The 15,534-nt window shown below is 40.5% G+C and overlaps 1 protein-coding gene across 1 annotated transcript; it reads right to left on the bottom strand.

Moving 5' to 3' along the window:
• Window positions 1-5,648: 5,648 nt before the first annotated feature.
• ufm1 (ubiquitin-fold modifier 1) lies at window positions 5,649-15,035 on the bottom strand. The gene is made up of 6 exons (XM_063014112.1): window positions 14,905-15,035; window positions 14,768-14,824; window positions 13,484-13,541; window positions 11,017-11,056; window positions 9,744-9,776; window positions 5,649-6,556 (listed from the first exon to the last, which is right to left on the bottom strand). Coding segments are annotated over exons 1-6 (273 nt in total). The 5' UTR covers window positions 14,907-15,035; the 3' UTR covers window positions 5,649-6,473.
• Window positions 15,036-15,534: the final 499 nt, after the last annotated feature.

Raw genomic sequence — 15,534 nt, 5'->3', positions numbered from 1 at the left:
CTGGAGCTATGATTGATTTAGATAGATATATAGATAGATGGACAAATGGATGGATGGCTAAATAGATGGATGGGCAGACAGATAAATGAATGGATGGACGGATGGATGGATGGACAAACAGATGGATGGATTTACGGATGAATGGACGGATAAATAGATGGATGGATGGACAGATGGATGGACGGGCGGACGAATGGACGGATAAATGGATGGATGAATGGATGGACAGATGGATGGATGGACAGATAAATAGATGGACGGATAAATAAATAAATAGATATAGATAGATAGATAGATAGATAGATAGGTAGATAGATAGATAGATAGATAGATAGATAGATAGATAGATAGATAGATAGATAGATAGATAGATAGATAGATAGATAGATAGATAGATAGATAGATAGATCTGTCAACATCACTGGTACTGCCCTTTTGTGGTTAAGGTCATATCTCATAAACAGACAACAGTTTGTTAATATCAACAATTGTAGTTCTGCCATTGCTCCACTGTCCCAAGGCGTTCCCCAAGGCTCAGTGTTAGGTCCCCTTTTGTTTATTCTTTATATGCTCCCCCTTGGTGACATCATACGTCGGCATGGTTTACATTTCCACTGCTATGCTGATGATATTCAGCTTTACATCTCCTCCAAATCCATTAATACTGAACTTCACTCCACTCTGACAAATTGCATCACTGAAATGAAATTGTGGATGAAAGCTAATTTCCTCAAATTAAACTGTGAAAAATCAGATATGATCATCGTAGGTCCTACAACCCTGGCAAAAACCACAAAAAATTTTCAAATTACCATTGATAATGACACTTTGTCTCCGTCTTCTAACATCCGAAATCTTGGTGTAATTTTTGATAGCAACCTCTCTTTTGACCGCCATGTAAATCACATCACCAAAACTGCTTTCTTTCATCTAAAAAACATAGCACGTCTACGTCCATCACTCTCCTTTTCTGCCGCCGAAACCTTGATTCATGCTTTTATTACATCCAGAATTGATTATTGCAATAGCATCCTTTATGGTACATCTAACAAAATCCTAAAAAAACTTCAGTATATCCAGAATTCAGCTGCTCGCCTCCTTACTCATACTCGCTCCCGTGATCATATTACACCTGTTCTACAAAAACTTCATTGGCTTCCCGTTGCTCAACGCATTCAATTCAAAATTCTTCTATTCACTCACAAAGCTCTCCATAATCAGGCCCCATCCTACCTCACCGACCTGCTCCATCAGCACATTCCCTCCCGTAGCCTTCGCTCTTCTGAGGCTAACCTACTGTCCATACCCTCTAGGACCAAGCACCGGACCTGGGGTGACAGGGCCTTTTCCATAGCTGCTCCATCTTTATGGAATGCTCTCCCCAAACACCTACGAGATTGTCCTGACCTGTCCAAATTCAAGTCACTTCTCAAAACTCATCTATTCAGAGTGGCATTTAACTTGTAACAACACAAAATAAATGCTTTTATTTTTGCTATTCTTTTTAATAGTTTTTATACTTAGATCACGACAGAAATGTGAAGTCCTAGATCCTAAAACTTGTAAAGTTTTCAGTTTCCTGATTGCATGTGAATCTGTCCTGTTTCTGTCTAATTTTAAGAAATTGTTCTATATTTGTTGTTCTCTCTCATAATTTAGCTAATTTTTAATGAACTGTCTTATGCTGCTCTCTTTGTTTTTATCTTAATTATTCTTGATGTTGATGTACTATTTTGATTTTGTACTATGATTTGTATGGTGTATGTACGTATTTGTTTTGATTATTTGTCTTATGTAAAGCGTCTTTGAGTATCTTGAAAAGCGCTATATAAATAAAATGTATTATTATTATTATTATCTACTGTGACAATCTTCAGCCATGTTGGAGTGGTTGGAATTACACTGAAAGGAAAATGCAAAAAGTTAAGATGAGATTTAATTTTCTAATTACAGCATGTAGAGTCCCTCCAGGCAGCTCACCCATATGTAAGAACAGCAAAAAAATCCCTCTCATTTAGCCCGAAGCAGCTGGCTTCCGCTAAGACGGGATTTTATTTATTGGTGGCTCCTCCAAATCACCAAATTAATTACTATTCTGAGGGCTGAAAAGCGATTTTGCACACAAAGCCCTGTGACAGGTAGTAATCACAGAGTCATTTCTCTCCCCTCAGCTGAGTTTCTGCGTCAGGAGGGAGGCCGAATCGCCTGAAAGCAACAGCTTATCTTGACAGCGTGTGGACCGCGCACGGCTCTGCGGAGGGTATAAAAACCATCACGACTGGTCAGAAGAGAAGAAACGGTGTTACCGGCAGCCTTACGCTAAGCTTTATAAACCCGCCGTGAACGTCTTTGCTTGTCAAATCTGATTAAAATGACTAAAATATTCTTTTCTGAACGTTTAATAGACTGATTGTTGTTTTTTACATCATTCGTTAAATAATGGACGTTGTGTTTCGTGTTAAATAGTGACGTAACTGTTTGAGTCCAACGCTGCTATAAAATAATAAGGATTATTAGAGAATGACAAGGTTCTGGACATATGTAAGCTAATTAATTAGCTTTAGGCATGTCAAATTAATGTGTTCTATCATAAAATCATCAGTAATATTGCACATCAGATACATGGAACTGTGAACTTGAGTATTCTACAAAATATTCACTTTCATTTTGCTCCTGTGTGTTTTACAAAATGGGCACGGTGGCTCGGTGGGTAGCACTGTCACCTCACAGCAAGAAGGTCCTCCGGGTCTTTTCTGTGTGGAGTTTGCATGTTCTCCCCGTGTCTGCGTGGGTTTCCTCCGGGAGCCCCTGTGTCCTCCCACAGTCCAAAAACATGCATTTATTAATTGGAGACACTGAATTGCCCTATAGGTGAATGTGGGTGTGTGTGTCTTTTCCACCCATGCACTCTGCACAGGCGCCTCTATCCAGGCGCCAATCAGGGTCCTTACACAGCATTTGAAGACCCCGCCCACATATTCTGGTCATCCCTCCCTGCAGGCGCTGCCAATTATGCCCGCTAGTTTCAAACCGAGGAGTTCAGAATGTCGGCGCTGGTCGTCAGCGTCTCTTATTGAAGAGACCATAGGGGCCAGACTCCCATCTATTGAGGATCTGGCTCAAAAGGGCCTCCTGTCGAAAGTCAGGAGCATCATAAGTGACTCCACTCAGCCCTGTCACAGACTGTTTACCCTTTTGCCCATTTTTTTTTTCATTGCTATTTTATATACAGTATATTTCTATTTTAAACCTGCAGTGTTTTTAGCATGAACCAATGCACATAATTTTGTTTTTTCTGTACACTTTGGTGAATCTTGAATCTTGAAATCTTGAATCCTCCTGCTTTGAAATCTTTCATCTTTGTAGCTACGCAGAAACAAACCTGTTCAAGTCTATTTTTACAGGAATAAATGTGGTACATTTTGCTAGACAACACAGACAATCTGTCTTTCTTTTACCCACAAAATCTAGATTTATCATCATTTCTAAGAGAAGAACGATAGGCCTCCATCACGAGAGGAGAGGTCTGTACAAATCTATATCCAGAAAAAAAAACCAATCATTTAATTTTCGAGCCTCGTGCTGTTTGATTCTAAATCAATGCACAATCGCACATAAATATTCAACATACCATTAATTTGCATGATTAGGCCCCGACCGTGGACCTGAATTTATGTAAATCATAAATGTCCACATTTGTGCATTTTAAATGAACTTTAGAGTCTGAATTTCCATTCGCTGTTTCTGCCCGACGAGTAACAAGACAATAAAACATACTGATCGTCATTTCTGTCGGCCACGATGAGCGTCGCACATCATGGTTGCAGTTTATGCATTAATATTGTAAGATTCCATTAAAAAGTCTTACATTTACAGGAGCGAGCGCAACATTTATAAACACCCGTGCCGTGCGAACACAAAACAATCACACACAGAGTGAAGCGACGGTTCTTAAATGTAACACAACGTGCATTAGAATAATGACGGCGCCGCTGAATCCGTAATGGCCCCCTCTTCCTCGGTAATGAGTGGCAGGCCATGGGCAGCGCTCACTGTCTGGTTAAAACAAATGAAAGGTCCATTACGACGGGCGACTGAACGCCCGCGCCCTGCTGCCGAGCCCGCCACTAATGGAGGGTAAAAACTAATAGTGGGAGATTGGCATTTACCAGCCTGCTGGGGTGTGTTCTGCTTTCATACAACACACACACACACACATTATGTTACAGTTCAGAGCGGAGACAGCTCACGCTGGGCGGGCGGGGCGAGACGGAACTGACAATTGTACAGGAAAAGTGTTAAACGACTTTAATTGCTGCATTAATAGCTTTTAAATTGTGCTCTGATCTTCATCCATTTAACAAAAACAAACACGTAGCCAAAACTATTAAGACCCAAACGATACTTTCATGTACTGTGATAATGGTGATGTGTTTTTTTAATGACAAACCCCATTTCCAGAAATGTTGGGATGTTTTGTCATTTGTTTATTCTGTTTAGTCTGTAAGTATAAACACATTTACAATTTAATGCCTGAAACACACCAAAAAAGTAAGGAGGGCGGCAGAATATAAGTAAAAAGATGATGGAATATTAAAGTTACAGTGTTTTAAAGCATCACACCTGAGCAGAGTTCGTAACAGGTGAGGGAATCATGATCAGGACCGATTAAAGGTTCAGTCTGTCGCTCCAATACTTTATGCCTAGCTTTGTGAGAGATCTGTCAATGTGCTGCAAACGATTTAAGCCTTTTACCATCTACCGTACATAATATTGTGAAAAGATTCAAAGAAACCCAAGAAATTTCAGTCTGTGTAGGGAATGAGGCAAAACAGATTATGTTGTGGAGAAACATCGTCAATATGATCATCAGTAGTCTGAATCAACACATCAGCACATAATAATAAAAGTAATAATAATAATAATGTTTGTTTGTTTATTAGAATTGTAACATCATGTTTTACACTTTGGTGACATTCATGACAGGACAGGTTGTTAATGCTTACACAAGATTCATCAGTTAAATTTTTTTTAGTGTCAAACACAGTCATGGACAATTCTGTATCTCCAGTTCACCTCACTTCACCGTCTTTGAACTGTGGGATTTAAAATAGAGTAACTATACTGTAGAATGGAAAATCAGTGTGAATCCTGAGCTTTTTTCGCTGCAATGAGACGCTGCTCCCACCTAGTGGTGATTGGGGACAATAACACCCAAAGAGTTTTGGAAATTTAATTGATCTAGTAGCGATCTCTAATTATTTATTCTTTCTGTGTGGCCCAGTAATAAATGACCCACGGACCGGTACCGGTCTGCGGCCCAGTGGTTGGGGACCACTGCACTAAGCCACGGTGCCGCCCTAATAATAATAATAATAATAATAAAATAATACTAAAGAAAATGTGGAAATTTGATCTGGTTTTATTATATAAGATGTTCTTATTGGTTTGCCAGCAAATCACAGTAAATATAAAGATTCCTTTCATAGGTAGAACATTAATAAATACTTGAATTTAAAACAAATCTACAAAGCCTAAATTTAAAGTGAATTAAAAATGTAAATGCTCTGAAAGAAAAAAGGTGGTAAAATACTTGTTTTTGGTAATGCATGTCATGTAAATGAGCCATTAATGAGACAATACACCTGTAATATGCCATTAGAATTTAATACAAAGATTAATACATGAATTAGTACATCTGTTTTGGAGAAATGACTAGTGTGTTACACAGTACAAACAGATCTGGGCGATGATCTAGGTGAATTGTATAAACAAATATTCTTTCTGTTTGGCGCTACGTTATTGTCATTATTACCAGCAACTTCAACAGCCAATGGCAGCCATCATCTTGTTTGGGCGGAAATGAAGGATGGGGGGTATAATGGGTGGCTTATATAGTGCCAACGTAAAGCGAAACGTCTTTATTTCCATATAGATGCTTAATCACATCCACAGTGATATAAAATATTGATGATAAAACGGTGAAGTGAAATAATCACAATATTCTTGCAGGATAGTTCTTTAATCTTAGATACAGTATGTGGCCGAATATTTGTGGACACCAGACAGACATCAACAGACATTTGCAGCAGTATCATCCTATAACACAAAAAGTCAGCTTTTTGGTACGTGACACTTATTTTACCACCCATATCTGTCTAGAGAAACTGCATTGAGGTACAGTTGGGGTTTTTATGCACATACTTGCAGTGGTTAAGTCTAAAATTAGCATTTTAAAATCTACTGGTACACTGATGTGTAAGCAGATGCAGATTTACAGTGAACATGAACAGTGTAGTATGATACTCGAGGTGCTTTACAGCTTGGTGGTCGTGCGTCCATCAGGCGCGATTAACTGACGAGGGGATCATACATGGCCAAATGTGAGCAGCTCCTGCTGAAACAAAGCATGTCGGGGCTGAAAATAAATACGCAGGTCTGTCATCTGGGGTGAAGGGGCGTCTCGAACCCGGTCAGACGCTCGGACACCGGCCCGCTCCGACTCTGTCTCGGGGAATGATGCGAAGCTCTGAGCCGTGTTTCAAAAACACGTTTCCTGTTCATACGGAAAAAAACAAAAAAATCATGCATTAAGGGTTTCATAAAGATTCAAAATATCACAAGATTAATGTATTATAAGTAGGGTCCTACTTAATTTACAGGAAAATGTGCTTAATTTCACTGACCTCGTGTTTCAATAGTCATAGATTACACAGATTTTATTTTTCTTATGCATTTTCTTCCCATTTTTCTCCCGATTTAGCGACTCAATCTGTCTTCCGCTGCTGAGAGATACCAGATTGCATCTGAGGAGAGCATGTCACTGTACACGCCTCTTCCGACACGTGTACAGCCCTCCTCTTCTCACCCCTGCATTCTGCACAGGCGTCTCTTCCGCCAATCAGGGTCCTTAAACGGCGTTTGAAGACCACCCCACCCACACACACATAGTCCGGTCCCCACCCTGCAGATACGGTGGCCAATTAGTATCTGCTGTAGGCACTGCCAATTATGGCCGCTAGATGGCGCCCAGCCGACCGGTTGGCAATGCTGAGTTTCGAACCTCAGCGCTGGTGTGCTAGTGGAATCTCCTGCTGCGCCACCTGGGCGCGATTTCACAGATTTTTAAAGAAAAGAGCCACATTTCACATCAGTCATTAAATTACACTCGTAAACTGAATGATAGAATAAATGGAAGCCACAATACACAGCACAGTGACCTTAATAGTTTAATGTAAACCTAGAACATGAACTCTGAGTCCACAGAATTGGTTGTTAGTTTTCTAAGCTCAGTTATCTGCTTTACACTTCCACATCTTGGACGTTTTGACTAAGCGATTGCTAACTGAATTGCTGTAGGATTGCTAAGACGTCTCGTAGTGCAGATTAAGCAGTAAACGTGAGGCACTTGAACGCAACACGAATGAAAAACCACAAATTGCAAATTACACAGGAAACGACCTTAATTATAAATAATCCAAATATCTGCATAATACATTGTTGATCTACTTTTGTTTTTCCATTTTGTCTGTACAGCTTATTTTTTTACTGTTAATTATTTATTTGAAAACAGACTCACTTATGAGGAACGATCTTGTTACTGTGCATCTGAGGACACGGGGGAGAAAATGGTATGATTTAGAATCTAAGGTCTAACGAGGCTTGACGTTACCGTACCAGCGGTGAATGAACGATCCCGTGGTGCAGCGTTAAAAACCTGTGTATTCTCCTCACAATTACACTCGACACACGGGTCGTAACACTGAAGGAAATAACACAGCGGAGGTCGTAATAGCTGCGCTCCGTCAGCTCTGAAGGGTGGCTTATTTTATCATTTTAGAGAAAAGAACCAGAACGCAGTGATCAGAGTGGATTTAATAACGGCTGAATTATTCAACCCTGACATTTGAGAGCTGGTGGGAGGATAATGAACAAGAAGGTGAGGACGTGCAGGAGCAGTATTTTCGTTTCAGTCCATCTCCACACACTTGTGTACTCGTCTGTCTTTGGGTCGTTCCGCCGAATTGGTACCATTTCCATCCTTATATGAGAATTAACATTTTGTCCTGCACGTTGATCTCATTGCAAATTTAGCCCTGACCCATCTAGGCATGGACTCCACTAGACCCCTGAAGGTGTGCTGTGGTATCTGGCACCAAGATGTCAGCAGCAGATCCTTTAACTCCTGTAAGTTGTGAGGTGGCGCCTCCATGGATCGGACTTGTTTGTCCAGCACGTCCCACAGACGCTTGATTAGATTGAGATCTGGCTCATTTGAACGCCAAGTCGACACCTCAAACTGGTTGTTGTGCTCCTCAAACCATTCCAGAACCATTTGTGCTCTGTGGCAGGGCGCATCATCCTGCTGAAAGAGGCCACAGCCATCAGGGAACTCAATCAAGTCTCCATGAAAGGGTGAACATGGTCTGCAACAATGCTTAGGTTGGTGCTACGTGTCAAAGTAACATCCACATGGATGGCAGGACCCAAGGTTTCCCAGCAGAACGTCGCCCAAAGCATCATACTGCCTCCGCCGGCCTGCCTTCTTCCCATAATGCATCCTGGTGCCGTGTGTTCCCCAGGTAAGCGACGCACACGCACCCGGCCATCCACGTGATGTAAAACAAAACGTGATTCATCAGACCAAGCCACCTTCTTCCATTGCTCCGTGGTCCAGGTCCGATGCTCCCGTGCCCATTGTGTACGCTTTCGGTGGTGGACGGGGTCAGCATGGGCACCCCGACTGGTCTGCAGCTATGCAGCCCCATACGCAACAAACTGTGATGCCCTGTGTATTCTGACACCTTTCTATCAGAACCAGCATGAACTTCTTCAGCAGTTTGAGCTACAGCAGCTCGTCTGTTGGATCAGACCACACGGGCATCATTGAGCCTTGGCCACCCATGACCCTGTTGCCGGTTTACCACTGTTCCTTCCTTGGACCACTGCAGACCGGGAACACCCCACAAGAGCTGCAGTTTTGGAGATGCTCTGACCCAGTCGTCTAGCCATCACAATTTGGCCCTCGTCAAACTCACTCAGATCCTCTCGCTCGCCCATTTTTCCTGCTTCTAACATCAACTTTGAGGATAAAATGTTCACTTGCTGCCTAATATATCCCCCCCACTAACAGGTGCCGTGATGAAGAGATAATCAGTGTTATTCACATCACCTCTCTGTGGTCATAATGTTATGTCTGGTTGGTGTTCAAACCCCATTTCAAGACGAGTTTTGTTTTTTACATGTGTAATTTCAATAAAAAAGCAATTAACTCCACAGAAATGCATTATCACCAGAGGACTGGTGTAATTAGGCGCAGTAAGTTGTTTTATGATTTGATTAAACTTAATGGAGGACTGAATTTGCTTCTCAGAAATGTTCTTAGTCATCAAACACAAGGATTCCTTTTTTGTGGGGGTTTATAAAACAAGAACACACATCAAACATCGTCCTCAGAGACGGACGCGAGCTCTTAAGTGGAGAAAAAGTCGCGTCTGCAGAATTCCTGCCGAGAGCACATCAATGCGTGTTATGTAACAGGTCGAATTTACATAACAATCCTCGAAGAAAAGGATTCCGGACTTTTAAATCCCGGCAGATTTGCACCCAGCGGACTAAACCAAACAGGATTTAGTTCAGTAAAGAAAGAAAACATTCATTATATTCTGCTAGTGTGACTCTGCAATTAGAGAAGAAAATGATAAAAGGCTCCAGACTGGGCAGCCCTGCATGCTGAGACAAACCTGCTGTTTGTGCTGGATTGATTCCGATCCCGTCTGCAACGAAAAAGAAGAAAAACAACATTAGGAAATATAATTAATTACTGTGGCATTTACCAGCTAAAGGTTATTAGACTGGAGAAGGCAAACGAAATGTCACAAAGAGGCAAAAAAATGCTAATAAAGGTTTAAAATATTCAGTCAAGTTTGAGATATCTGATCTAGGATGGCACAGTAGAGCACCTGGGTTTGATTCCAGGGTCCTTTCTGTGTGTAGTTTGCATGTTCTCCCACAGTTCTGCATCCCTGTGTGGGTTTCCTTCGGTTCCCTCCCACAAGTCCAAAGACATGCAGTCAGGTTAATTGTAGGGCAGTTTGTATCCTAGTAGTTAAGGTCCTGGTCCAGTAATCAAAAGGTCACTGGTTCAAGCCTCACCACTGCCAGGTTGCCACTGTTGGACCCTTGAGCAAGGCCCTTAACCCTTAATTGTTTACCAAAAGGACTGTTTACTGTCACAACTGTAAATTGTTTTGGATAAAAGCGTCTGATTAATGTGGAAAATGTAAACGTAAATTGGAGATACTAAAATTGTCCCAGTCATTGAGGGGCCACACATCAGTGCACCCTTAGTGCAGGTCCCAAGCCCAGATAAATAGAAGGATTGTGTCTGTGCCGAATCAAATTTGTGTATTTGAATCATTTATTACACCAAACGGGTCGATTACAGCCTAACAATTCAATTCATTTCTGACTTTACAGAATGGAATGGTGCCCAAACCTGTGTAGGCTACCTTTTTATATTTATTTATTAGGATTTTAACGTCATGTTTGGTTACAATGATGACAGGAACGGTAGTAACTCAATACACAAGATTCATCAGTTTAAGTATTTAATATTAAACACAGTCATGGACAATTTTGTATTTCCAGTTCACCTCACTTGCACATCTTTGGAATGTTGGAGGACACCGGAAACCCGGAAACACCGGAAACCCACACAGACACGGGGAGAACATGCAAACTCAGAAACAGAACAGAAAGGACCCGGAACGCTTCACCTGGGGATCTAACCCAGGACCTTCTTGCTGTGAGGCCACAGTGCTACCCACCGAGCCATCCTTATATAAATGAGAGAATTTTTATTGTAATTTATTGCAGGCCCTTATATATTAGTTATCGGTTTAATGTTTCACAGGGGATCATTTATAATCGTTTGTTTGACCGGCAGCTACACTGGTCAGACTCTGCACATATTCCCTGAACATCTCAGCAGGAAGAAACATCACCACTACTCACCGTTTGTAATGATGGCGCTGGTAGCAGCAGGAACTTTAAACTGTAAAGGGAATCATGAGAATTGAATTGCATACCAGAACAATTCAAAATAGAGTAAAATACCACCAGTGAACCCTGCATGACCTCCCAGACAGACCAATGTAGGTATTTTTTTACAAAATATAGGAGAAAAACACGTGCGAGAGTGAATTCGGTTCAGAAAACACACCAGAGGTAATGACAAAATTTTTCTGTCAATCTGCTACATAAAGAAGAGAATGCGGAGAAGGTGGACGCTGGCTTCTGTTCGGCATCTCAACTGAATTCTATTTATTTCTGCATTTTCTCCCATTTTACCGTAGTCAATCTGTCTTCCGCTGCTGGGGATCCCTGATTGCATTAGAGGAAGGTATTCTTCCTGCTCACGCCTCTTCTGACCTGTGCACAGTGCTTAGCGGACCCTCTTCTATTCACCCATGCTTTCTGCAAAAGGCGCCTCTATCTGCTCATCAGGGTCCTTGCACAGCGTACGAAGACCCCACCCATCCTGCCCTAGCAGACACGGTGGCCAATTATTGTCGGCTGCAGGCACTGCCAATTATGCCCGCTAGTTGGCACCCAGACGACCGGTGGCAATGCCGAGTTTCGAACCGGGGATCAACTGAAATCTGAATAAAAAAATTAACTAATACACATTCATCTGCACAGACTAAAATAAGGATAATCTAAAGCAGATGGAACGCTGTTATGCCATAAACGTATATATCTGTACGGCACAGTGTACTGGTTTTTCTGCTTTTGGAAAACCAGAGCCGGGATTCAAACCCACAATCCTACAGTTTAACCCAGACTGCATGCTTATGCTCTGATGTTAACGGCACACGTCAGGATGAATTCAGGGCATAAACTGAAAAAAACGCAGAGTTTTTGAAATAGAAGTACTTCATCATTAACGGCTCTCTCACCACTCTGCACTTTCCCTCGAGCCTTTTATGTTCCCATCAACCCCGGCATTTTATTTAAGAAGCATTTAGGAGAATTAATGGGAGGTAAGAGCTGCAAGTTTGCTAAACTCGGGCAGCGAAAGAAGCTCAAAAGTACAGCGCTGAAGAGAAAATGTGCTGGAAGGATGGATGTGATCGCTGAGCTTTGTGATTTATCACACACACTGAGTCATCAGAGGATCTAAAAAAAAAGAAAAAGGCCCACACGACGAGCTTCACACTCTCAGGAGAGGAGAACTATTCCAAACCGGCTGTTTCCAAAGATATACAAGAAACTAGAAGTACATTAGTTGTACAGTCACATTTCCATCAATACGTCATAACTACACTGCTCAGAAATGATGGGAACACTTGATCACCACGGTATATCAGGGATCAATCTGTCCAGTTTGAATTTTACCATCAATTTGAGTCTCTGAGACTGAAGCGGTCACAAAACTTAAATTACCGTAGTAAATAAATCAAATCTGATGATTCTCTGTACCAGTAATCGATCACAGCCGAGCCATTAATGCTAAATAAAAGCATATTGATATTGCTGATCTGATATGAACCTCATTGATGTTTTTATATATTTTGATGAAACGCTGGTGATTATCAATTAAAAGAACTAATTAATATCATTATTCAGGATTCTTTACTTTTGAACTAATACAGTCAAATTATTTATTTATTTATTTATTACACTCTTTGGTTTAATATCAAACACAGTCACGGACAATTCAGTATCTCCAACCCACCTCACTTGCACGTCTTTGGACTGTGGGAGGAAACCGGAGCTCCCGGAGGAAACCCACACAGACACGGGGAGAACATGCAAACTCCACACAGAAAGGACCCGGACCGCTCCACCTGGGGATCGAACCCAGGACCTTCTTGCTGTGAGTCGACAGTGCTGCCCACCGAGACACCCCCAGTAGAATAACTTCATTAATTACATTCTCTTGCACCTTGTGAGCTTTAAATTGAGCAATCACAGACTTTACGTTTATGAACGTAGACTTAAAGAGAAACAAACTACAACTCAGGGACCACACTGTATACCCGGTGGCTGTTCTGATGCTCCCAAAGTACTTTTATTGAGATTTTGTGTGATATTAATTCAACTCAGTATTTCACATTTCTTTAGAGAAACTCTAATTTTAATTTTTAATGTGTTGAGGTTTTTATTTGGGATGGCATGCATCAGTAAACAAAAATAAGCATGAAAACACTTGCATTACCACCAAAAAACAGGTAAAACAGTACATTTAATCATTTTCTAACAATTCCAATTAAAGACGATGTGAATAAAGTGATTTTTGTCTTATACCAACAACAGTGCTGTAGTGATATTAACCTAGAATTTTACATTTAAAAAAATTATATTACATTTTAAAAGCACCTACAGATGATTATTTTTGTGCCGGTTATAGTCTGTACTGGAATAAGTTTTTTGGATTACAGGGTAATGTTATAATGAGATTTATTAATAAAATCATTACCTCTTCCGCTGCAAATTTCAACACAGCCGTGAATGGCGTGCTCTCAGGTACACTTAATCTGAAACAGACAAAAATAAAGAAATATAAAGAGAATGAAGTATCAAAACTACGATAAATAAATACAGAGTCATAAAAAAAATCAATGAATCAATGCAATATTTTACAACAAAGAAAGACCACATGGCCAAAAATTTGTGGACAAGTCTTGGGTTTAGCTATGTGGCCATGCAACCTTTAAAGACAAACGATCGATTGAGATTGTCATACAAAAATAAAAGTGACTTTTTAAGGATGGCACCTGTTACCAAATCAGTCTGGCAAATTCTGCCCTGCTAGAGCTGCCCAGCTGAAGTACAAGTCCTGGTACTGTTAAGTCTAGAAGCGAGACAAGCCGAGCTGTGAGGGTGTTAAACATACAAGCTCACAAAACAGGACAGGCTGTATATTTCCATATATTCATATACGTTGTTAGTGAGCTGTATAACCAGCCGTTATGTAGGCAGTTGTAGCCTATTGGTTAGGGTACTGGACTAGTAATCAGAAGGTCACTGGTTCACTGCCAGGTTGTCTGTGTGACTGTTGGGCCCTTGAGCAAGGTCCTTAACCCTTAATTGCTTATACAGTATACTGTCACTACTGTAAGTCACTTTGGACAAAGACGTCAGCTAAATACTAAAAATGTAAATGTAAATGTTATGTAGATAATCAGAGCTGGTTAGAAAGAATTACACCTAAACAGAACACTATATGGCCAAAAGTATTTGGACACCTCTGTGTGATTTTTTTCATCTATAACAACAGCTGCTATTGTGACAAGGCTTCTCACAAGACTTTGAAGTATGTCTGTGGGAATCTGGGCTCATTTCTGGGATCAAAAAGAGCATTTGTAAGGCTGGGCACTGATGTGAAAGCCTCAGCTGATGTTCCAGTTCATCCCAAAGCTGTCACTGGAGCTTCTTTAAACCGAGATGTTCTGAATGTCTTTATAAAGCTGGTTTTGTGCACAGTATTGCTGGAACATGACATAGTCTTTAATAAACTATTACTGGGAAGTTGGAAGAATATAATTTTCTTTATATTATTTACTTATTACACCTGTTAGCAACTGTTGTGGCTCAAACATATGCATTTAAGAATTACATATCATGACATGTGTACATGTTAAAAATAGTAGCCGATCGCTGTACAAACAGCTCAAATATACAGAAGGAGAAATGAATATTAATATAAATAAAATAAAACCATGATGTGGAATGAATGGATCTGTAATGATCTGTCACTTACACTTTGTACGGTAACCGAGGATCCGACGTAAGCGTGATTTTAAAAGTGACTTTAGACCTGACAGAGAAATACACACAAATTCAGCACGAATACTAATAAATATGAATAAATTAAGCTTTATTAATAATTATACTTACATGATTCTAAGTGAGGAGAGCAAACCGCACTGTGTTTACACCACACCGGAACAAGCAGGGTCCTGAAGTAACCACACGTCAGCCATTCGAAGCTGGTCGCTAATGTTTTCCTTGCCTCCTTCGTAGTGCTTTACCTTAGTTTTATATATCGTTTTATATATGAATTTACAACATAAAAGGCATTAAAGTAATATTAATAATAATACAAATAAATCCCGTGCGCCTCTGCTTTACAGACAGGCAAGTTCCACGGAGAAACGCTGCCTTACCGTAAATATTAGCATATAAGTGAAACGAAAATAGACGCTACTTTCTATTGTGAAATAATAAAGTTTTAAAATTAAAATTGGGGTTTACAGGAACCATCAAGGTCCTTGTTGTGTCAGGGAGTCCATAAATTATTTATGTATTTATTCCTGAAACAATAAAATTGAAGTAAATCAATAGAAACGTTATAACACTAGACTTGGGTACTGAGGTGGCAAAGCTGTAAATGATGCTAGCTCAAGGCCACAATCACTATATATATATTTAAATATGCTCAAAAATAATAAATAAACATGTTCCACTCACTAGCTTTGTTGATAGGACATTTATTATTATAACACTGCACCACTTTACATCAGCTAA

The sequence above is a fragment of the Trichomycterus rosablanca genome, chromosome 18, assembly GCF_030014385.1.
Source record: "Trichomycterus rosablanca isolate fTriRos1 chromosome 18, fTriRos1.hap1, whole genome shotgun sequence".
In the NCBI taxonomy this organism is placed as follows: Eukaryota; Metazoa; Chordata; class Actinopteri; order Siluriformes; family Trichomycteridae; genus Trichomycterus; species Trichomycterus rosablanca.
This window is presented reverse-complemented; position numbering and strand designations above follow the sequence as displayed.